General features: G+C 51.6%; 1 protein-coding gene across 9 annotated transcripts in view; it reads left to right on the top strand.

Annotated features, from left to right (window-relative positions):
- The window catches only part of HDAC4 (histone deacetylase 4), a 290,477-nt gene that overhangs the window by 119,521 nt on the left and 146,235 nt on the right, over positions 1-24,721 (top strand). For all 9 annotated transcript variants that reach the window (XM_057743936.1, XM_057743937.1, XM_057743943.1 and 6 more), the window contains exon 3: positions 22,147-22,218. In XM_057743936.1, the coding sequence (XP_057599919.1) occupies positions 22,147-22,218 (72 nt within the window). The remainder of the gene's footprint in view (positions 1-22,146; positions 22,219-24,721) is intronic.

Raw genomic sequence — 24,721 nt, 5'->3', positions numbered from 1 at the left:
TCCCTTGAGTTTGATTTGCTTCCCTTTCATAAGCTCTTGGGTGGGCCCTAACACAGGCATTTTAAGGCAGTTTTTCTCTTTGCACAGCTTCTGTTTTTCTGATTGTCATCTGCGTTGAGACTCGGTCAAATGACCTATTTCACCTTATTTTGCGACTTGTGTTTTTTGGAGTGGTTGTGTCTATCCAACAAATACTGATGTTCAGGGTGTATTTCATCAAAAACAAATCTCTTCCTATATGAATTAGAGGAAGGAAGGAATAGCAGAAGATGTTTAGCAGTGTATCTGAGGAAATTAGTCAATTTGAAATGTAATTAATAACTAAATTAATTATTAAAGGGATTATTAGAAGGTTTAGAGTTATCTGTCCAAAGAATTATTTTAGAGTTTTAATGGCAAGTTTATGTGAGAGTAGATGTTTATTTTGAGAGGTATCTGAAAGTATGAAGGCTCTCCCCCTTCCTATGCAGCCCATTCCATGAGGACAGTGGTCTCAGGGCTCCGATTGGCAATAGATCTGCATTCCATACAATTGAAGTGGTAAAATTAGTATTATTAATGTTGTGAGGTCACACTGTTTCCAGGTACTCTTGGTTGGGTAGAGATCTGGAAGTTGAATACATTTGAAGCCTGAAGGACCTCAGGTCAGTTTTTTCTGTCATCTGTTTCCTCATTTATAGCATGATTTATTCATCCACACACCCATCCACCCATCTAGCCTCTACCGGTGCTGAACTGGTCATTGTTTAGGGTCATTGATTAAAAAAAAAAAACTGTCAAGGCTTCATTCCTATTAGGAGCTCTTGATGTTGTAGCAGAGGCAGAAAGTTACTCCAGTGATGTGAGGATGCCGTGCTGGCCAGGAGCCTTCTGCGTCACCACCCTCCCTGCGAGAAGAGAGTGTGGCGGGCTGAGGTCAGCGTTTCCCGTGGGAGCCGACTTGGTTCTGGGTCGGGTGCTCTGGCACCTCACGCCACCCAGCTTTTCCTTTCCAACATGTGTTGGTCTTCTGAGTATATTTTCCCAACAAAGGAATTTTTAAAAGGCAATCCTAATTTTTTCCTTAGTCAAAACTATTAAAAAAGAAAATCCCACATACAAAGCCAGACCGTTCCAGAAGTAAATGACGGAATTCATCCTTGGGTTTGTTTCTCTCTTGCCTTAAAAGTGAAGAAGCCAGCCCAGGAGCCACACCACCCCGGGGGCTTACTTTCTGGGCTCTTCAGTTCCCTTCCTTTTGTGTCGGAATCTGTTTCAAACTCTAAAAAGCAGCTGGAACACACTTGAGTCGCTCAGCACAAACGACAAAGCCATGGCATTGACTGTGCAAAACAGATGCTGTTTGCATTCAAATAAAAGACAAACATAATATTTGCATTAATAGAGAGCCTTTGCAAAAGTATTTGCATAAAGTGGTTTATCCTTTTCCAAGAGCTGGTTACTTTTTACCAGTTTCTGAGTGTAGCAAAGGATAGGCAATCGTTTGCTGATTATGTCTCACAAAGAGTTGCTTTTGCACAAGTGCAACCGATTTCAGAGAGGGGCTCTCCAACATGCAAATGTGGTGTCAAGTGGAACAGCGCATTGACTGCTGTCAGTCATATTCTTGTTGGCTTTTTGTGTTGAAAAGTCAGATTGATGAGCTGTTACCTTATTCTCAGTGCTACCAAACTCTGCTTCTGCAAAGAGTTTTGTAAAGAGTTACAGCAAACTGGGCCTTGTTTCACTCAGTGCCTCCTCTTTGTAATGAGAAGAAGCCAGACCATCAGTGTGTGGAGCGCTTTGGGACCCAGTCAGTGCTGTTTCAAGGACAGCTATAGTTAATTCTTGCTTCACTAAATGAGGGCTATATGAGTACAGATAAAGAAATCCGAGCAGAGGACAAGTGATGGTCTGTCAAAGAGATGCAAAGCCCAGAAATGCATGTTTTAAGTCCTGCATAAATATTCAAAAATGATTTAAACTTTGGCCATGAGTTTCCTACCTTGTCAAAGTGAAGAGGGAACGTTGTTTATTTTTAGGGTTTTCATTGTTCTTAAGAAGAAACCAATTAGGTGTTTTAGGCAGTGCTTTGAAACACATACACAGAGTCACTGAAGCAGAAGTTTGAGGAAACGGTATTACCCATAGGGAAAGCAGTCTCAATAACTATATGACACTTTGTATTAACTTGGTATCCAGCCCTTAACTGCATGGACTTACATGCTCAGTAGTGTGTTACCTTGCCCTTGCACCTAGCAACTTACTCTTGCACTTTGGAAATGGCTTTCTTCTGTCTAAGGTAACCCAGTAGTTATTTCAGCAATGGTTTCTTCATGGTAAGCATTCTCAATTTTTGTTGGCAGAAAAATGTCTTTTTCTCCCTTTTTCTTGAGTGATAGTTTAGCTGGGTATAGAATTGTAGGTGACTTGTATTTCACTCAGCAGTTTTAAGGTATTTTATTGTCTTCTGGCTTTTTTGGTCAAAAAGTTAGCTCTCAGTCCACTGTTGCTTCTTCTGAGGTAATCTGAGAATGATGTATAATTCTGTGGATGACTTAAGTCTAGGAAGGTTGAGGCACCTGAGGGTTGTGATTAATTTTGTATATTGTTCAACTCTGTACTTTGGATGCTAGTGGTGTCTGTTTCCCAAAGTGTGAAATTGGTTTTTGCCACAGGCGCCCCCTGTGCGCCGCGACCCCCCCCCTTAACTCAGAACATCAACCAAACAGCCCAGATTTGACCACTATTGTTTTCCAGTTCCTCTTTCCTGCAGTTGAGCTGAAAAGTTTGCCTGTCTTTCTAATTTGTCTGTGGTTACTTTAATGCTCCATCAGTGATAACCTAGTACCCACCCAGTGGTGCTGATTTTCATTACAGATTGCCTTCATGCCTACGTAGTTGCACATAATCTGTCTATGTAGGTATAAGAACCACAGAAATTGGTTATAGATTAAGAAAGGCTACTTTTTTTTGTTTGTTTCAGTGTAATTTCTACACATTCCTTTGCCCCATAATTCTACTTGTTGTCAGCAAACTAATACAGTGAGGGTTACGTGATTTCTCATCTGAGCTGAACTTTGAATGATAAGAAATGACACTGTTCCAAGAATTATAATATCTTATGAGAAGATGAGGATATGTCATCAATTCAGCAAAATCTGTAAAGGAGTTAAACTTTAGGGATAGAAATGTGCCGCAGGCTCTTTGCTCAATCCACTGCTGGTGCCCGGGATGCTGGCTGGGCAGTGTGAGGTGTGGGCGGCTTAGCCAAGTGGAGCCTCCAGCCACCCAGGCTAGGGGGCTGTTCATCTTGAAACTGAAATAGGAGGGCAGGGGCAGGGCACAAGCTTTAAAAGAATGACATAGCCTTTGAGGATATGACAAAAACTGGTTAGAACCAAGGTCCAAGGTAGCATAAGATTCAGCTTCCAGGAGACCTTGAGCCTCATTATCTGCTCCTTGTAGTACATCAGCATCTAAATGACATGCCCACAGGCACCATGACCATAAAAGACCAAAAAGTGGGTGGTGGCCCAATTCCTGAAAATCCTTGTCCCCTCTCCAAGATAGTTGGAATATTCCTCCCACTTGTTATCCTATGAAATTACCCAGCCCATCAAAACTAACCACCCCACACCTCAGGGCCTGAGATGGCCCACACCGTCTGTGGAGTATATTTCTTCTAAGGCCCCTCTCGCTGTCTGAGATGGACCGCATTCTGTCTATGGAATGTGTATCTCTCTACATAAATCCGCTTCTTACCAGTCACTTTGTCTCTCACTGGATTCTTTCTGCGACAAGACATTCAGAACCTGAGCGTCATTAAGTCCTGAGACCACGTGTGTGAGCTCAATGAAAAGACCGTGGGTTCGAGCCCCGATCTGGGTCCTGCAGTTTCAGAACCAAGGGCAAGCAGAGCGTTCACTGGTGCTTCGCGTGTAGAGAACGATCCGGTCATCAGGACATGCATATCTGTAGGCGCGGAGGGAGGAGGGAAATGCTTTGTTTCTCATTTTTTCTTCATTCAAAAATTACTTCGTTACAGAATGCAGAAGATAAGGGATTTTCATCTAAAAATTTGGATATATCCGTTCTTAGAAATATGAAGCTTTCAAAATTTGGTAGGTTGTTTAAAACAGCCATTTTTAGCATACTGGCAATTGGAAAACAGTCTGCCACTTTCCGGTGTGGCCTGGGGCCACGCCTGTGCTTTGGAGCAGAAGGGGCAGGGGAGGTGGCCTGCACAGGCCCAGAGCCCGGCCCGAGAAGGACTGCACGGGACATTGGCGTTCTGGAGGAAAGCTTCTCTCCTGTCCTGCTCTTTCCCTGTGCCTTTTGATTTTCCACCTTAATTACCACTAAACACCCCCGGGAGCTAAGCGGCCTGTGGATGGAGGTGGGGGGTGGGGGGGGGGCGATTAGGGTTAAGGTCTCTGCAGCACACTGTCCCTTGAGCCAGGGTCAGTCAAGTAGCCTCCCGGGGAGCCTCATCTCATCCCGTCAGGCCTGCAAGCTGGAGTGTGTCCTTTCACCCATTTCAGAGACGTGGAAAATGAGGTCAGGCCGTTTGTGTGAGGTCAGGGGCACCCAGGAGCAGATCTGGGCTTTGGTGCCAGGCACCCAGTCTCTGCACTGGCAGCTGAAGCCTGGGTGCCACCCGCTGGGGTGCCCGGGACTCCCCAGCAGTCGTGCAGAAACCACAGGCTGAAAAGAACGCGAGGGACAGAAATCCGCGTCCTGTCACGACATCAGCACAGTTAACGTCTAACAGCAGATCGCTGCTTCTGTCAGTGCCTCTCTTTTTAGAAGGTTAAAATAGAACACGATAGCATGTAATCACTGCATTTTTAGAAACTGAAGTTTGTGCTGTATAAAAATGGTTATAAAGGGAATAATGATAAGGTTTAGTTCATCTTGACTTGGGGGAAGCTGTGCTCTGTAGAATGTATCCATATTGTGTGTAACAAAAATGTGCTAGTGATTTCTACAGCTTGTATACCAGCTTTTCAGGGGACCCAGAAGGCAAGTTTTGTTGGAGGAAGGGGTGTCCTGGGTGTTTTTAAATTAAATAATAATGATATATTCTCTTGCATGCGTGGACACTTTTGAATAACTGGCAGCCTCAGGCAGTGGGAGCCTGTCCTCTAGGCTACAAGGGGCACATGTGGGGCGTGGAGCAGGTGACATAGGGCCCTGGCTGCAGGAACCCTCTTGGGAGACTGGAAGGCTCTCCACACGTCAGCTAAGATGCTGATAGCTGCGCCTCTGCGGGACATGATTTGTGTGTCCTGTTCTTGTTTTTATAAAGTTATCTTTTACAAAATTAAGACCATGGGTATAATTTTTTTTCATCTTTATTGGAGTATAATTGCTTTACAGTATTATGTTAGTTTCTGCTGTGCAACAAAGTGAATCAGCTGTATTTATACATATATCCCCATATCCCCTTCCTCTTGAGCCTCCCTCCCACCCTCATTATCTCACCCCTCTAGGTCATCACCCATCATCGAGCTGATCTCCCTCTGTTATGCAGCAGCTTTCCACTAGCTGATCTCTCTGTGTTATGCAGCAGCTTTCCACTAGCTATCTATTTTACATTTGGTAGTGTGTGTATGTCAACGGCTACTCTCTCACTTCGTCCCAGCTTCCCCTCCCACGCACCCCACCCCCGCCATGTCCTCAAGTCGGTTCTCTATGTCTGCTGTCCATTCCTGCCCTGCCACTGGGTTCATCAGTACCATTTTTCTAGATTCCATATATATGCGTTAGCATATGGTATTTGCTGTTCTCTTTCTGATTTACTTCACTCTGTATGACAGACTCTAGGTCTATCCACCTCACTACAAATAACTCAGTTTCATTCCTTTTATGGCTGAGTAATATTCCATTGTATATATGTGCCACGTCTTCTTTATGCATTCATCTGTTGATGGGCATTTAGGCTGCTTCCATGTCCTGACTACTGTAAATAGTGCTGCAGTGAACATTGTGCTACATGTATTTTTTTGGATTATGGTTTTCTCTGGGTATATGCCCAGTAGTGGGATTGCTGGATCATATGGTAGTTCTATTTTTAGTTTTTTAAGGAACCTCCATGCTGCTTTCCATAGTGGCTGTACCAGTTTACATTCCCACCAACAGTGCAGGAGGGTTCCCTTTACTCCGCAGCTTCTCATGCATTTATTGTTTCTAGATTTTTTGATGATGGCCATTCTGACTGGTGTGAGGTGATACCTCGTTATGGCTTTGACTTGCATTTCTCTAATGATTAGTGATGTTGAGCATCTTTTCATGTGTCTGTTGGCCATCTGCATGTCTTCTTCGGAGAAATGTTTGTTTAGGTCTTCCGCCCATTTTTGGATTGGGTTGTTTGTTTTTTTGATATTGAGCTGCATAAGCTGCTTGTATATTTTGGAGATTAATCCTTTGTCCGTTGCTTCATTGGCAAATATTTTCTCCCATTCTGAGGGTTGTCTTTTTGTCTTGTTTATGGTTTCCTTTGCAAAAGCTTTTAAGTTTCATTAGGTCCTATTTTTTTTATTTTTGTTTTTATTTCCATTATTCTGGGAGGTGGGTCAAGAAGGATCTTGCTATGATTTATGTCATAGAGTGTTCTGCCTATATTTTCCTCTAAGAGTTTTATAGTGTCTTGCCTTACATTTAGGTCTGTAATCCATTTTGAGTTTATTTTTGTGTATGGTGTTAGGTAGTGTCCTAGTTTCATTCTTTTACATGTAGCTGTCCAGTTTTCCCAGCACCACATATTGAAGAGACTGTCTTTTCTCCAGTGTATGTTCTTGCCTCTTTTGTCATAAATTAGGTGACCACATGTGTGTGGGTTTCTCTCTGGGCTTTCTATCCTATACCATTGATCTATATTTCTGTTTTTATGCCAGTATCTGAAATCTTGGTAACTGTAGATTTGTAGTATAGTCTGAAATTGGGGAGCCTGATTCCTCTGGCTCCGTTTTTCTTTCTCAAGATTGCTTTGGCTATTCAGGGTCTTTTGTGTTTCCACACAAATTGTAAAATTTCTTGTTCTAGTTCTGTGAAGAATGCCATTGGTAATTTGATAGGGATTGCTTTGAAGCTGTAGATTACTTTGGGTAGTGTAGTCATTTTCAAAGTATTGATTTTTCCAATCCAAGAACATAGTATATCTCTCCATCTGTTCATGTCATCTTTGATTTTTTTCATCAGTGTTTTATAGTTTTCTGAGTACAAGTCTTTTGTCTCCTTAGGTAGGTTTATGCCTAGGTATTTTAGTCTTTTTGTTGTGATGGTAAATGGGATTGTTTCCTTAATTTCTCTTTCTGATTTTCTGTTGTTAGTGTATAGGAATGCGAGAGATTTCTGTGCATTAACTTTGTATCCTACAACTTTTCCAGATTTATTGGTGAGCTCTAGTAGTTTTCTGGTGGTATCTTTAGGATTTTCTATGTATAGTATCATATCATCTGCAAACAGTGACAGTTTTACTTCTTATTTTCCAATTTGTATGCGTTTTATTTCTTTTTCTTCTCTGATTACTGTGGCTAGGACTTACCAAACTATGTTGAATAAGAGTGGCGAGAGTGGATGTCCTTGTCTTGTTCCTGACCTTAGTGGAAGTGCTTTCAGTCCCAATTTCGTTCTACAAGGCCACCATCACCCTGATACCAAAACCAGACAAAGATATCACAAAAAAGAAAATTACAGACCAATATCACTGATGAACATAGATGCAAAAATCCTCAACAAAATACTAGTGAGCAGAATCCAACAACACGTTAAAAGGGTCATACACCATGATCAAGTGGGGTTTATCCCTGGAACGCAAGGATTCTTCAATCTATGCAAATCAATCAATGTGATACATCATAGTAACAAACTGAAGGATAAAAATCATATGATAATCTCAATAGATGCAAAAAACGCTTTTGACAAAATTCAACACCCCTTTATGATAAAAACTCTGCAGAAAATGGGCATAGAGGGCACCTACCTCAACATAATAAAGGCCATATACGACAAACCCACAGCAAACATTAATGGATATAATTTTAAGAACAACGTGCTGTATATTATTAGGTAGTAGAGAAATGAGAGAAAGTCAGACTTCCTGAGCTGATCCAAAGCTCCTGTCACAGGCCCCCCTCCCACTCCAACGCGGCCCCTCCCCCAGTGGGCACTCACGGCTGGCGCGTCTGTGAGCTCCAGGCTCCCACGGGGGAGGGGGGAGGGGCTACCCTGTGAGCGAAGAAGCCTGTTTCCAGGTCCCAGGTCTGGCAGCTCTTCTCCTAACATCACTCACAACCCCTGCTCTGCTGTCTTCCTTTGGCCGTGACCTCTGGCCGCAGCACCCTGCCTGGACATGACAGTCCGTCGGGTGTCAAGCTCCTTCCCACCCAGGGGGCAGAGCAGGGCCGCTTCGGGGAGGAGGCTCCTTCCCCAGCCGTGCCAGGGCCAGAGCCCTTGAAGTTCACTCTTCCTGGTGAAGGGTTGCACGTCACTGCCGAGCATGAGGTCTGGAACCATCGGGACGTCCGGCGCCGCCCCCCGAGGCCTGCAGTTTGGGCCTCGTTGGTTCCGTGGCTGCTGCTTCTGCCCCAGGGGAGCTCCTGGGGGCTGGCGTCCAGGACGTCCCCGAGCGGGCGGCGGGGACGCGCACCCACCGTGTGGGCGGGCGGGCGGTCCTTGGCTCACACGACACACATTTCTGGTCACGTCGGCCCAGTCTCCGATTCACGGTCCCCCTGCTGGCTCTGGTGATGGGGTGCGGGGTCTCTGGAGGCCTGGGTGCCGAGGGTGGAAGGTGTTGTGACTTGCACGTCTCCTTCGCGGCTTGCCGTCCTTGCAGGCAGGCTGTCTGCCTGCATCCGCGTGGGGCTGCGGGCGCTGGAGGCCGACTCCGGAGCGCTGGTCGGAGACACGCAGCTGAGCCAGGGCGGTTCATGTACCCAGAGGCCACGCGTGTGGCTGGTGGGGAGCGGGCAGCATCCTCACGGCGGCCGCGGCCGGTGCTCGGGCTGCCCTGGGAGACGCCCGCGGGACCACAGGGCGTGGCCGGGTCGCCTCCTGCAGGCGAGCGTTAAGCTCTGCCCTGAGGACCTTCAGTAGGCTCCTGCGTGCGGGTCAGGGACGGGAGGCTGAAACCAGCGAGGTCCGTGAGACATACGTTCACCGCTCGCGTGTATTTTAAGAGCTGTTTCCTGACAAGATTTCTGGGTGGGGTCGGTGCCATTTAATATCAAGTTCCTTTATTCCTTTAGCAGCTCAGCTAAAGAACTTCATATTTCAGAAGGCTGTAGCCCCACCCAAGATGCTGGGAATCTGGAGGCAGGAGTTAGGAGGGCAGTGAAGACGCCGTTAAGGGCGGGGAAGAGCAGCCCTCGGACTCACACGGGCAACGTGAGTGGGCGAAACCAAACGAGAAAATTAATTAACTGAATTTTGAACCGTTGACAAAACCTGAACTTCTTTTTCGTCTCAGAACGTCATAAGGAAAGGATCGGGGGGTTAGAAGTTCTGTCAGCTCTTAGAGTCAGCGAGGCCAGCGGTCTGTGTTCTTGATTTCCAGCCTCTGTCCCGGCACGTGTGAGCACCCCCCATCCTCTCCTTGCCTCCCACACTCCTGAGGGCCTGTGCTTTGCAGCCACCCTACCTCTCCTCCCGCTGGAAGTCCTGACGGATTGCCTTCAACGTAGATCCCAAATCAGACCACTGCTGCCAGCTCCGTGGCCACCGTCCTCCTCCGGGCCTCAGGGACAGCCTCCTGGCTCTTCTTCCTGCTCTGTCCCCTCTTCCGTCCCTCCGGGGCCCGGTTAACGCTCTCTGTCTCCAGGCCCCGGGGCCTCCCTGACCCTGTCTCTCTCGCTCGGACCCGGTTACGCAGCTCTGCTGCCTGGTGCCCACCCAGCTTGTCCCACCTCGGGGCCTTTGCACGTGCTATTCCTGTGCCTAGGATGCCCTTCCTTGGATAGTTTACAGGGCTCCTTCTCACCTGCCATTCAGGTGCCTGCTCAAACGTCGCCACCTCCCAAGGGCCTATCTGAGGAATAACTCCCGTCCCATCCTGGCCAGCACACCTGGGTCACCTCCTCCTCACGGGTGGGAGTTTGGGGTGTCGGGACTGGGTATTGTTCAAGGCTGTATTCCCAGGATCATGACAGTCGCTCCGTAACGAGTTCAGTAAAACCTGCTGAATGAGTGCCTGATGTGCTGTGGACCTTGCGGCGTGGGTCATCGCTGAGAGGCAGGACTTCCTGACCCGGATCGAGGCACCGTCACCATCTCTCTCCCTGACTTTCTTCATCTTTAAAATGTGGACAGTAATAGTATTGGGGCCATTTGTTTCCCAGGTGAGGGCTGACTGAGCTGATGTGAGTGACAGACTTGGACGGGTACCTGACCCCTAATCAGTGCCTGGTACTGGTTAGCCGTTAGTTCTGACTTAGAAGGTAAACTTGACTGATGTTGTTAGGAGCTGGCCAGGACCGTGGTTTAGAAACAATGAAGTAAAGTAAATATTGTCCTAAAGAGAGCTGGGGAGAAAGTCTCTCCACCCAAGGTGCTGTGGCCACCACACACCGTCAGCAGACGTCGGCCGGAGGGGCATCTGCTGGGTCAGCCCGGCTGCTGTCGGTCCCTCCGGGCCCTCCCGTTGCATTGAAGGGAAAGGACAGAGGATCCCTTTTCTAGACAAAGGACTCGCAGTGCCTTCGAGGCCGACGTGGCTGGGAGGGGAGCAGGGCTGCAGCTCAGCAGTCCACGTCGCCCGGGCCTCGGGGCGTCCTCCCCGCGTGCACTCCCCAGCCACACTGGCAGCTTGCCTGCGTGGACGTGCTCCTAATGGCCATTTTGGGGGTTACTGTTCCGAGTTAGCGACTCACTTCTCGTGAGCTCCTTATTGACGTGTACCTCTCTTCCGGCTTCCTGTCACTTAACCGCAAACACCTCTCAGCTAATCTTTAACGCTCAGTAGCGTGGAAAGCGTGTGGGAGCTGGTCCTCAGTCCAGTGGTTGAGGTGGCTGACTCACAGTTTCAGGAGATGCTCTGCTCCATCTGGTGCCGTCCTGGAGATGGGATGTACGTTCTCTGTGCAGGCAGGACCGCCCGCTAGCGGTACGGAGGGGCAGGTGAAGTGGGAGGGGCACATTTTGAACCTTGTTCTTTATTTACGTTACTTTATTTACTCCTGTGTCAGTTTACATCTCCACTTAACACATGTGGAAACTGAGTCTAGGTCGAAGCGACAAGATCACGAATGAAGCTTTGCGTGCGGGGGACGCCAGGCCTGTCCCACCCTGAACACCCGGGGCCACGCAGCCTCCTCCCCCGCAGAGGTCTGCTCTGTCCAGGTGAGGGGTGGAGCTCAGGTGGGAGTTTTGTTCACTAGATAGCTTGGCAGTTAAGAGGGGTTAGTGCAGAAGGTAGGACAACGGCAGAGAACAGCAGTGGCGGGTGTGCCTGTGGATTACACGGGCGTGCGGCTGGTCTGAGCAGCCAGAGAAAGCGTGATTATTGACAAGCAGGCGTCAGAGCTAGTTCTCAACCTTTGCTGGTAACGGTGTCACTTCTTGTCATCACTGACGTGATCCGAGGGTATTGATCCAGAAAACGATTTTGCTTTAGTCACGGAGATGCGGACCACTGTGTGCTCCTGCGCGGGGCTCCCGTGGAACTTCTGCTATTATTTCTCACCCAGACTCAGAGAAATCTGCGCCTTGTGCACCGAGGCTCTTCCCCTCCTACGCCTCCAGAGCTCTACTAAACAGCTTTGCAATGACTCACCCAATTATGTCCTCCCCGCAGGGCAGATGGACATCCTCTCCGGCGCAGAGATGGATCTGTTTTCAAAGGCGGGCTAGGACATTTTCTCCTGATTTTCTAAATAACTTATTAATGGCTGAGCTGCGCCGGGCCGCTGTCAGCTCTCTTAGGGAGGGAGGAGGAGGGCCGTCCGAGAGGCAGGCTGAGAAACTCCCTCCAGGAAAGGCTGCCCTGGGCCAGGGGGAACAGAGCCGGCCTTTGTGTGGCCTCCTGGGGCCGGCGGCCTGAGCTCCAGCGCTGCCCACCCGCGAAGCTGTTTTCCTTACTCACTGCCTCACATCCCTCCCCGGCCCTCGCTCTTCCCGCCGGCAGCTCCGAGCTGGACCCGGGCCCCGGGGACAGGACACAGTCCCCTCCTCCCCAGGCAGCTCTGGTCCAGGCCCCTCCCGGCTCGCTGTGTGTCCTTCCTCACCACCAGAGCTCTCTGGCCTGTGGGGCGTATCTCAGGTAGGCGAGGGCCGGGGCACCCTCACCGGGCCTGGCTCGGCTTGACCCCGGCCGGGCCACGTGTCCTGCTTGTCGTCACGCGCCTGGTGCCCAGGACCGTCCTGTCGAGTCGAATTGTGAGCTGGGGGGTTTGCTTGCCCGCACAGCTAGGGCTTGTTAGGAATGTGAGTGAGAGAGCTGGTTACACCGGCAAGCTGGCAGATGCGAAGCGAGGACAGATGTTCCGGAACAGGAAGCGAGGGCTCGTCTGGCCATCTCTCAAAAACTTAACGTGAAAAATTTAAAAAAAAAGGAAAACGATGAACTGTAGTTCATACAGTGAGAGAGCGCCCCTGTGCCCATGGAAACCCTGAGCTCTGTGACCATTCCCACTTCTTCAGGCCCCCTCTCCAAGCTTTATCTCCCGGAGAAGTTAAAACAAATCCCAGATGACACAGCATTTTCCCATAAATACTTCAGTGTGTGTTTCTAACAGATACAATCGCATTACCACACTCAACACAATGAATAATAATTCCCAAGTGTCATCTTATACCCAAGCTATGTTCCAGTTCTGCTGGTCGCCCTAGAATCTTTGTACCATCGTTTGCTCAAATCAGGGTGCAGTCCTCGGGACTGAGCGACGGGTCTGCCGTCTTCACCCTGTAGCAGCTCACATGCCTGCCCCAAGGAGCCGGGGCTTTCGCCCTGTGCGTTTCTCCGCCCACACCTGACTGGTCGTTGCCTCCTGGTGGCCTTTGAACATGTTCCTTTAAACACGTATTTCCTATAAACTGGTAGCTGGAGCTAGGTTTGATGTTCAGGGGAAGGACAAGAAAACCTCATAGATCAGTCCTGACCTTTGCAAAGTCTGCCTGATTTTTCTGAAGGAAAAGTGTTGCTTAGAGGAAAAGGGTTTAGCTTCCATTTTCATTTTCTCTGATAAATACACGTACGCTGTACTGGACATGCCTCGGGAATTCATAACACGTAGCTCATTAAAGTTTAATTCATATTAATGGGCACACACACGCTTTATTGTAGAACGTTGCTATTTCCACAATGTGCACGGTGAGGAGAAGAAACATTTGATGGATGGCTGCGCTGGAGGCTCTTAGCAGGACTCGCAGGGTGGGGGGGTGGAGGGGGGTGCCGTCTGGTCCGCCTGAGTTTGTGGAGCGCCAGTGGTGCCGGTGGCAGGCGGGCGGGGGCTCTGCTGGATGTGGATGGGGGAGGGCGGGAGGGAAGGTGGAGGATGCCACAGGATGCCTCCTTGGCAGAGGATGGGGAAGCAGAGGGGAGGGAGGCCGGGTGGGGGGAGTTTGAGACCCCTGGGGTGTTGGGGGAAGGGCCCTGGGGGCATGTGAGTGTTCTGCTGACCTGATGAATCATTTCTGTCTGTGACATTTCGGTTGTACCGAGCCCCCTTCCACGATTTAAAGGAACACGAGGGTCAGACTTCCAGGAGGAGGATTCCGCAGGTCAGGTGCCGGGGATGCTGGCCTCCCCTGGGCATCCTGGGACGCCCCGGCGCGTCCGCACAGGCGCGCGCGACGAGGGAGGGGCCGGCGTGGGGGTCCGCAGGCGAGCGTGGCCTGCAGGCCCTGCCCCGTGCTGCCTCCTGGCGGCCGGGCCTCCGGGTGGTCGGCTGGTCCCTCCCGTCGTGCCGGCGTAGGCGGCGCCTCGCACCCGGCCCGGCAACGGGGTCCTTTTCTGTCCTTCTCATGAAGGGTAACTGATTTTTTAAAAACTCTCTTTTCCATTGAGTTTAATAGGAACGCACGCACAGCAACGCCGCTATCCCCAGCGCGGGAATTCTGCCTCCCCCCTCAGTTAGCGCGGGAATTCTGCCTCCCCCCCCAGTTAGCGCGGGAATTCTGCCTCCCCCCCCAGTTAGTTTGTGAGGACCGGGGCTGTGGTCCTTACTGATGCTGACGGCAGCAGCAGTCTCCCCAGACCTGGTCCACATGTGGCTCCAGACCCGAAAGCCGCCTCCTTCCCGGCGGAGGCTCCGGGCCCAGGAAACAGGGGCGCCTCCCCTCTAGACCCTCATCCCAGGCGTACAGGAGCCTTCAGGATGCCGGCGGCAGAGGGAAAACGCAAGCTCAGACATGCGCTAGGGAGGAATCCACTTTCCTTTGTAGACCTTCTAGCCACTTCTCTGTAGGATCTGAGTTCACAGCAGATCATAGGGGAGGGGAAACGGGGGCAGGGGGAGGAATGCCATCATTCTTACTGCGAGAAAATATGCCGGTTTCTTTCCAGGCTCTAGGAAGCCCTGGAGATACAGAGTCAGTTCTCACACAGACCTTCAAAGACGCACAGTGAGTCTGGGAGATGCAGACGGAAGGGCCGGCCTCCCACCCGCCCCCGTGAGCACCAGCTGGGGTTGCGGCCGAGCCCTGCCCCTCTGCACCCAGGCTCCTGCCTCCTGCCTTGGAACCCAGAACCCAGGCTACCCTCTGTCCCTGCTGTTCCTGCTGCCTCCTTAGGAGTAGGTCCACGCGTACTAACTCCTGAGAAGTAGGGGCGGAAGGAAAGCCCCAGCTCTTTCTACAAGTGTGTGCAGTGCATAGTGGCTTTCTTCCAAAGAGTGCCATATGGAAAGGGAATAAGAGAGCCCTTTACTGTGGAGAGACCTGATGGACACACCTCCACCAGGTGATCAAGGTCAGCATCAGTGGGATGTGGTACCACAGGATGGATGTGGGACTCACCGCTCTGGTCTCCCTGCTACACACACAGCCCCGGTCCAGCCAGGAGCACATCAGACAGTCCCAACGGAGGTACGTTCCACAAACCATCTGACCCGTCCTCCTCGACGGCGGAGGTCATCAAAAACAGGGAACACGCCAGGAACCGTCACAGCCCAGAGGAGCCTGAGGGGAGGTGATGACTGAATGTCACGTGGGGTCCTGGGTGGGGTCCTGGGATGGCAAGAGGGCATTAGGGAAAAACCAGGGAAACCTGAGCAAAGTGTGGGCCTCAGTTAATGACACGCCAGACATGCTAATGCAAGATGTTCGCCTCAGGGGAAGCAGAGTGCAGTGTCTGTGAGGACTCTCTGTACTATTTTTAATTTTTCTGTAAATCCACATCTGTTCTAAAATAAAAAGTTTGTATGAAAAGGGACAGGAAAATGGGCTGGAATGAAGACTGAGTTATTACTGTTGCCAAATACCAGAGATTCCGTGGCCGTGTTTGGAAGCAGCCCTGTGAGAAGGGTGAGGGGTGTGCGCTGCTGTCATGCAAGTGCGTGGCATTTCGGTGGCCTGCACTGAACAAGCCCCACCAAGCCCAGTTTAGAATATTAATTTTTCCAGTTCTTTTCTGTACGCGACAAAAGAGCAAGTGTGGAACGAAGGCGGAAATGTGTTGGCAAGGCCTCCAACTCTGGAAGCAAAAGCAGAAAAGATTCTGGGCCTCACGCGAACTCCTTGTATCTGTGTGGCTTTGTTCCTTTTCTTTGCCTCAGAACTCACTGGACCTGACCAAGTCGGTTTATCCCGGGAATGCAAGTTGGTTTGACACGAGAAAAGCAGATTATAAGATGAAAGGGGAAATTATCCAACAATATGAATCGATACAGAAAAGCTTAAGAAAATTAAGTACACATATATGATTTTAAAGTCATCTTGGCAAAGTGGAAATAGAAGGGAATTTCCTGAACCTAATAAAGTTATCTGTCAGAAACTTACAGCAAGTGTTACACTTACTGGTGAAGTATTGAAAACACTCCCTGTAAGATCAGAAACAAGACAGGGGTGTCCTCTTTCCCTGTTTCTATTCAACCATGAACCACAGGTCTCAGTCGCAGAATGAGGCAAGAGAAAGAAATGAAAAGCATCAGGTCCAGAAAGGAAGAACAAACAAACTGTCATAGGTGACATGGTTCTGCATGGTTAGAAAATTCAAAATAATTTCAGGTAAATTAAGAGTAGAATGAACATGACTTTAGCACGATGCTGTGGTACGAAGCCAATATATAAAACTTGATGGTGTTTTACAGACCAGCTGATAGAAATTGAAATTGAAACTATTGTATATAATATTTTACTTAAAGTATCAAATGTCTGGTAATAAATCTAAAGATATTCAAGATCTCCACACTCGAAATTGTAAAACATTTTTGAGAGAAATGAAGTGATATTCTGTGTTCAGGGGTTGGGAGACGTAATACTGCTAAGATTCTCTTCTACCAAATTCTGCATACGGTGCAGTCCCAGTCCGAGTTTCTTTTTCTTCCTTCCTTCCTTTCTTCCTTCCTTCCTTTCTCCCTTTCTTTCTTTCTTTCTTTCTTTCTTTCTTTCTTTCTTTCTTTCTTTCTTTCTCTTTCTTTCTTTCTTTCTTTCTTTCTTTCTTTCTTTCTTTCTTTCTTTCTTTCTTTCTTTCTTTCTTTCTCTCTCTCTCTCTCTCTCTCTCTCTCTTTCTTTCTCTTTCTTTCTTTTCTTTCTTTCTTTCTCTCTCTCTCTTTCTTTCTTTCTCTCTTCCTCCCTCCCTCCCTCCCTCCCTTCCTTCCTTCCTTTCTTTTTGGTGGAACTTAACAAGCTGATTCTAAAATTTATCTAGTTAAGGACCAACATCGCCCAGGATGATTCTGCAGACGGCAGAGGTTCTTGCCTGGCCGGGTGTTAAGAGCTGGCGCAGTGTTACAGCAGTTAGGGTGATTATTGGCACAGGTATGAACATATTGGCCAGAAGGACGGAGGTCTGGCTTGTGACAGAACTAATGTTGCTGATAGGTAGTGAACGTAAGGCTTCTTAATGTAATGGGACATTTGGCTGTTCTCACGGCAAAAAAAAAGTAAAAAATCCTACTTTGTACGATATATAAAAATCAATACCAGAGAGATGACTTACACGTAAAAGAAAAAAACCACAGAACTTTCAGATGACAGTGTGGTAACATATCTTTGCAACCTCCACCTAAGGAAGAATTTCTTAAACCTGGCACAAAAAGCAAAAGCTTTAAAAGCAAGATCGATAAATGCAACCTTAAGGAAAGAAACTGTGATCTCTGAAAGGATGTGCACAGCACATGATTGACAGACCATTCATGGTCACAATTTGTAGAGAATTCTTCTGAATCAGTAAGACAAAGACAAACAACCTAATTTTTAAAAGGGGCAAAAGACTTGAATTCAGAACCACCAGGAAACATGTGAGAAGGTGCTCTGCGTCACTGGTCCCCAGGGAAGGGCGGCCTTCACCTTAATGAGGTGCTCATGGTCCCCACCAGGGTAGGATGGGGGAGTGGGGGATGGGGGAGTGGGGGGTGGGGCAGGGGGCTCTTCCTGAACGTGGACATCACACAATCACTCCCTCCCGCCTCTCCCCGCCCCATCTCTCACCAGGCTTCACATTCTGGTTTTGTTGTCCAAGAAGCATCATCTCTTCCTGGCAGTAAAATGCAGACCTTCTTAATTATGCATGTCAGGGAGGGGGTTCAGCCCTTCTACTCAGGGTCTGAAGTTTTGGCTTTCCTTTTTTGGCCTGTAGGTTAAGGGGGTGTTGTCATAGAAATGGCTTCAGTATCCATGCTCTGCAAGCACCCACTGGTGGCCTGTGTGTGGCCTGATGCACGTGTTCTGGGGGGTGAGGGCCAGGTGGGCAGCTCTGCAGGGCTTCACAGCATGACTACAACCTCTCGGTGTAGCTGGGGCCTGGGACCTCCCTGGGCCTGTGTCTCTGGGACCTGCTGGATTTTTCCAGTGGGTTCCAGAGACGATTCTGTGAACTTTTTTTCTGTTTTCTAGAAATTTTTGGACCTGAAAAGTGGAGAATTATAACTGTGATATGCTTTCATTTCTTCCCCACCCCACACCTTTTCTTGTCTTTTTTTCTGGTGTATTATCTTTTCTGAATTTCTTCCCTCTCTTTCTTTCTCAATCCAGATGAGGGCAAATTCCTAGGGGTTGGGGGAGACTCGGTCTTGATGACCCAAAGCCCTGGTTGAACAGCACAGGTCTGGCCGAGTACCCTTTCGTCGCAGGGGTCTGGTCTGGTGGAGACAGAGCCAGGCTCTGGGGTGCTCAGGGATGTTGCCCGGCCCTGCAGGTGAAGGATGGGGGAGAGGCCAGAAGAGCTGCGGGTTCGGTTCCTTGGGCTCCAAAGGCTCCGATTCTAGTTAGACAGAGCCCCTGCCCAGCACACAAGTGGAAAGTCTGAGAACCAGTGTGCTGTCCTTTGTGGGGACAGGCGGAGGGACACTGAATTACAGCAGAGACTGTTTGTAGGTTGGACCCCATCATCTCTGTGCGGGCGTGGTGGCTCTGCTGCCGTCACGTGTGCCACTGTGTGCTCTGTGCTCTGTCACGGGCGAGTCATGTGATGAGGGACACGGAGGACCCTCGTGCTCCCTGCTTCTCTTTTGCATGTGCTCCTCCGCCAGCTCCCTGAGCCAACGGAAGTGCCACTTGAGGACACGAGGTACCGCGGTCCCATCCAGAGGGGTTTCCAAAATTAGACTCTCAAGTGGAGAGATAAGGGCGGAAACCTGCTTGCAGGGGTGTTTCTCGGGCCAAGAGGAAGTCGTGCTTTGATTCCCTTCTCGTGGTCCCCTTGCTTTGCTTTCTGGGCTGCTCTTTCCCCCACGGCCACGTGGTCACGCTGCTGGTGGGCGCGCGCATCTGGGTTCTGCACTGTCTTTCCCGGCCCTGTGGCCCCTGCCCCTTCCAATGCAGCCTCTCTTTCTCTGCTCTGTCCCGGGGTTTTGTCCCACTGCACAGCCTCACGTTTGTCTTGTGAGCCCTGTGACACGGAATTGGATGTGTAGGGCCCTCGGCGGTATTTGCCACGGGCCCCGGTCCCTGTGACACAGGGCAACGATCCTGCGTCACACCTGTCCCCACGGCTGCCTTTTGTGCCTGATACCGTCGTGTACGCGCTGAGCAGCCCCTGCCCACGCGGGGCCCTGCTGCAGGCGTCCGTGGACTGGGTACGTCTTCTTCTCATATTTAGGTCTGAACCCTCCAGGGGCTTGAGGGGACCCTGTGTGCCTCTGTGTTCTCAGCCTGCGATGCAGGGGTGCTCACCACGTGCCCGGGTCTGCACAGCTGGGCCTGGCAGCCTCGGGCACCCAGACCAGCCAGCGGGGGCTGCAGGGCCGGGGCGGGGGGGCCTGGTGCTGTCTCTCCTCTGGGCCTCACGTGCCGGTGCCCAGTCCCTCCGTGGTTCACGCTCCTGCCCGTCGCCGTTCTACCTGCTGCCTCCCGTGAGAAGACCTCTGATGGTTTTGGCTTCTGTGATCCGCCTTTGGGAGCGAGGAGTGCGCAGTGTGCTGGCAGTATCGGGGCGGGGGGGGGGGGGGGGGTTGCAGGGGAGGCAGGAGCTCGGGCTGCGGGCGGTGTGTCCAGCATCGCGGGCTCTCACGGCTCCCCGGCGGCTTCGCGCCGCAGACGTCGGGAGCCGGGCCCGTGCCCCAGGAGCCCCTCCGTGGGGTCTGCTTTCAGACGGTTTCACACGGTGGCTCCCCTCTGCAGAGGCGGGACACCGTCCTCATGCCCAGTCAGAGTCGTCCTCACGCCACGTCTTTCTACGTCTGACATCACGCGACAAGGACGTGAGGAGGCTGGGGTCAGGCGTGAGTTTCCAGCTCGTCAGGCTGCCAGCCGGCCCCAGCCTGTGCGCGGAGCCCAGCAGCTTCCCTCTCGTGAGCCGGGGGCAGGGGGCAGGCCGAGCCTCAGGCTCGCGTGGGCAGCCCTCCAGCTCTCGTCGAAGGGCCACGTGTTCCGTGTGCGCACGCGTGCGTAACGTGCGGTCGACTTCTTTCTGATGACCGCGTGGCCACACCCCACCCGCACGCAGAGACTCCGCTGAGCCGCACGTGATTGAAAGCACACGGGCAACGCTCTTGGCTGCGCTGACGCCTCGTGCCCTTAACGCACGCTCGGAGTCCGCGGCGTTGACCGGATGTGTCTTCCCGCTTCAGTGAGGCGGAAGGTCACACGTTATCAGGCATCATCGGGCACGTGGCTTTGGAGCACGTGAACCTGCAGGGCTTGGGACAGACACAGAATGCTTGATCCCAGACTCCAGGACAGGGCTTCGCATGAGCCAGGGTGCAGGCCCAGTGCTGCTTCCAAGCCCCGGAAGCTGGAGTGTCCTCATTTATAAAGAGAGGCAACTGTGCTGATTTCTGGGTTTCTGAGCTGTGTCTGGTTCTAGCACGTTGGCTCAGGCGGAAGCTAAGGGTGAACGCTGAGGAAATGACAGCTCTGGGGGGACACTTCTGGCGTGGAGGGACCGGAGGGAACGCCCTGGGCTTGCCTAGACGCGGCTGCGGGGCCTGCAGGATGGCTGTCTCCTGACCCCTGCTGTCAGAAGGTGGCTGCGAGGATAGCATTTCCACAAGCGGCGTTTGGGGTTTCTGAACGTGTTTACCGTGGGATTAGGGTTTTTAAAAATAGGTATAGACGTTTCTGAATTTTTAGTTTTGAAAATGAAATTTTTGTTTCATTTATTCACTTTCAGGGAAAAAAAAAGGCTTCAAAGTGCTTTCCATCGCTGTCTCGAGGCCCCTTCCTGCAGGGCAGGGAAGGGGCTCACGGGGCGCGGCCCTAGGCCTACAGGTCAGCATCACACTGTCGCAGGGGCTCGTGTGTCGGGAGGGAAGCCTCTCTGTGGACGGTGGGCTGACTGGGCCTGGTCTGCTCCTGGGGATGAGTGGCCCCCGTCCTCACCCTGCCTGGGGGAGCCCGGACGGTCCTGACCCCACAGAGGCCCCGCGTCTTCCGAGGGCCATTCCGCTACCTTCAAGCTGCCAGCATGGGGGAGGGGTGGCTGGTTGTGGCGAGGAGACCCCAGATCCCAGCGTCTGAGTCCCCGAATCGCTCCGGAGCGGTCGGCACCGCGGAGGAACGGCTCATTTTCCCCGAGGGTGCCGGAGCCCACGAAGCCTCACAGGCCTCCCCGCCGCCTTGGGAGGGTCTGCAGGTCTCAGGAGACACTTTGGGGTCTCCTCAGGGTCATTATTTTTTCCTTGGACTTCGAACATCTCCAAAGATACACAGGGGTCGTGGAACACTACATTCGAAGGCTGTCTGAGGTGTTGTCCATTTGGGGTAAAAAGCAAGGTTTTAGTACAGAGTCGGTAGGCCTGCTCTTACGTGTTTTTGTCACGATTTGCAAACCTGTCCGAGGGAACCGATGGCTGCTCTGGGAAACCAGAGCTTTCTCCCTAAAATCGGTAACGAGAGTGACCACACATCCACGTCTGCAGTGACGCGGTTGTTACCGCAGGCGTTCACACCAGTTGTCAAAGCTAATTTTGCACCAAAGGTGTGATTCCTGGAAGTTTTGCTGGAGTTTCTTTCTTGCGTGTCTGAGAGAATGTGGACTAAAGGCAGCCTGTGCCGGGTGGAGGGGGCAGGTGGTTCCGGCGCCTTCTTTGCAGTCAGAACATGGTCGAAAGGTGGACCTGGAAGAAACGATTCCTTCCGTCGTGAGAACCTGGCCCAGCGTTTTGCTAAAAGCGGGTTTGTTCGTCTCAGTTTCCTCGACTGTCCTGCAAGTGGGCAACACCCATAGTGGCCCTCGACGGGGCCTCCCCCACTGCGTCTCTGCGGCCCCTGGGCCACTGGTCCGCATTTGGGGAGAGGCTGAGTAGCTCTTCTGTTTTATCATCTTACACAGAGATGCTGAGTGGTATCAGGTGTTGATTGAACAGTAGTAAACCACACAGCTCGGCCAGGCGCCCGCAGGCCAGAGGCTGGTGTTTGTCCTTCTCGGGATGGGGACGGGTGGGGTTGTTCTACAGAGGGTCTTTCATTTTCTGATTCAGCAAGTAACACCGGTCTCCTTTGAAAGTGAGAAGGACACATGTGTTTCCATTGTTTGCAAGGAAATGCTCCTTGAAGACTCCCGTGTAAAGAATGTAATCCAAATGCAAGCAGTTTCTGAAGCCACGTGCTTTCTCTGTCCTCCAGATGGACTTTCTGGCCGAGACCAGCCAGTGGAGCTGCTGAACCCTGCCCGCGTGAACCACATGCCCAGCACGGGTGAGTCCACCACCAAAGGGGTGTTTGGGGCGCCACTGTCCTGGGGGATGTGGAGAGGAAGGGGAAGGAGTGGGGTCTTGGGTCCGTGGAAGCTGGCTGTTCTTTCCAGGGATAAAATGGGCCCTTGGTTTTGGAAATGAAGCAGGCGTGGCACAGAAATGCAGGTCCTTTCTGTCTTGCTCCGACAGGGTGTGTTCTTCCCAAAGGTAAGAACGGCTTTTTGGGGGGTCTAACTCCAGGCCCTGAGCCAGACGAGAGTCTGGGGGAAGAGCCCTGAGCTTGAGCTGGGGACACCGCCGGGCAGGTCACGCCGGGTCCAGGACCCAGGCTCCTCGGGGGAAAGTGAGTCAACGACATTGTCTCCTAAGCAGCTTTCCATCTGTAATTAATGAAAGAGCACCAGCCGTGATTAGAAACCTCTCATTCCGTGTGTAATATCTCTAAGTACCATGCTTTAGGCAATGTTTTTTGAATCTACACGGCCATGGGAGCTTTTTCTTTTTCTTTTTTATAAAACACCCTCCACCTAGCGTCCTCCAGGATTTCAGCTCTGAGCCGGGATGCCGTTCTTCATGGGCTCCTCAGCCCTGTTGAGAGTAAAACAAGCCTCATAAAGGCCTAGAGTGTGTGTGAGGAAACCATTGTCAGCGTCCACAGGTAGCCTTAAGCCAGCGTTCTGAAGGCGGCACTGCTGACCCTGGGCCTCTGCCGTGTCCTGAAGGCCTCCGTCTCTGGGGTCTGTGCTCTGCAGCCCTTCCTGGACCCCGGCCTTCCTGTGCCCCCGCTGCCCGCTCTCTCCGTGGGCAGGGCTGGCTGGGATGGGGGCACACGGACCCCCACCTCTGCCCAGGCCCCCGGCTGACCTACCCACGGCCTCACCTTCCCATCCCCCTTAAAAAGAAGTCGAGGCTTGATGCAGGGCTGGACGTGTCCAGGAGATTGCTTTCTCCACAGAGCGATTCTCCGAGGCCTGCCAGCTGTCGCTTTTGGCGTGGCCCCGGACACGGAGCTCGGGGTGTTTGCTGCGGCGCTCCTAGAAGGTGCTGGCGGCCCTGGCTTGGCGCTGCGGCCTCCTGCAGGGGTGCTCGCGCCTCTCCCTCACCCTCCATCCCCCGCGTCGAGCAGTTTACCTGTTAACCCAGGACGGGGGCAGGGGGTGGGGGAGCTGGGTAGAGGCTTGGAGACAGCCACCGGGGGTGCTCTCTGTCTCATTTTGGCCCCTGCACAGTGAACAGGGCTGATTTCCCTTCCTCTTGAGTTCTTTCTGCCGGTGCTGTTTTTGTTTCCGCGCCGAACCCCGTGTAGCTTGGGCATTATCGGACCGTTTCCTGGTGCTCGCCCAGGTGTGGGATGGAGGAGGAGGTTTCTCAGTCGCTCGATAGACTGTGAGAAGGTGGTTTCCAAGTGAACCAGGAAGTGGGTGGGCTTCGAGTTCGTTTTCTGGCTTGAGAAGCGCACCCTGCCTGTTGAGACGTCGTGGGGGCCTCCCAACCACGTGTACAGACTGTGGACCGCAGTCCCGGACACAGGGGCCCTGGAATCCTGGTGGCCCCCTGGCCGGGAGACCGTAGGCAAGCCCAAGCAGCCGCGTGGCGGCTTTGTTTCCTAGGTGGGTGGTGATGCCATCTCCGCGGGCTTCTTACCAAGGTCGAGTCTGTGTGTCTCATAATTGGTGGTCCCTGGATAAATGCCACCCTTAGTGTCCTGTGGGCGGATGCTGCACCCGGTGTGGGTCGTGGCCGTGACGTCGCCCGTTCGGGTGGGAGGACAGCCCCTGGGGTCTGTGCCCCCCTTTTCTTCCTTTGAGGGAAGCACCCCCCTGGAGAGACGGCATATCCGGGAGGGGCCCCGGTGGAATTGGAGGCAGGGACACTCGCCTCCAGATCCCAGGGGTCAGAGTCAGAGGACGATGCTGCGCTTGCTGCTGTCGTCGGGGTCCGTGTTCTCAGGGTGACTCTAGATGAGCTGGAGATGATGCCCTGAGCAGCCGGCCGTGGCGGGGTCAGGGTGGGGCTGCACACCGGCTGCGCGAGCCCCACGCCGGCCGCGGAGCCTCCGCCCTGAGCTACGCCTTAGAAGCTGCTGAAGCAAGGGGAGTTCTTAAAACTCCACTTTTGGTCACTCCACCCGCTGTAAAATATGTTCTACAAACAACTATGTATCTCAGCTTAGGTAATAATTTGAAAATTAGTACAACAATTTCTGTAAAGCCACATTTTATGATATGGGAGTGGGAACATTTTTAGATGTATTTTTATGTCAATCCCAGTTTGCCGTTGCACATTTTCCAACAATTGAGTTTGATCTTAAGTGCTCTTTTGACACTTGGCAGTGTGAAAACAAACGGGTATATATGTATAATTTGCAGGAATGACTCCAATATTCGCAGCTGTCACTGTAAGCAGGGAAGTGCCTACACGCCCTCCCCTCCTGCGTCTCCGCCCGTCTCTCCTCCGCTCCTGGCTGTGGCGGCAGCAGGCGCAGCGGTCTTTCCGATAATGGT

The sequence above is a fragment of the Hippopotamus amphibius genome, chromosome 8, assembly GCF_030028045.1.
Source record: "Hippopotamus amphibius kiboko isolate mHipAmp2 chromosome 8, mHipAmp2.hap2, whole genome shotgun sequence".
Classification (NCBI taxonomy): domain Eukaryota; kingdom Metazoa; phylum Chordata; class Mammalia; order Artiodactyla; family Hippopotamidae; genus Hippopotamus; species Hippopotamus amphibius.
This window is presented reverse-complemented; position numbering and strand designations above follow the sequence as displayed.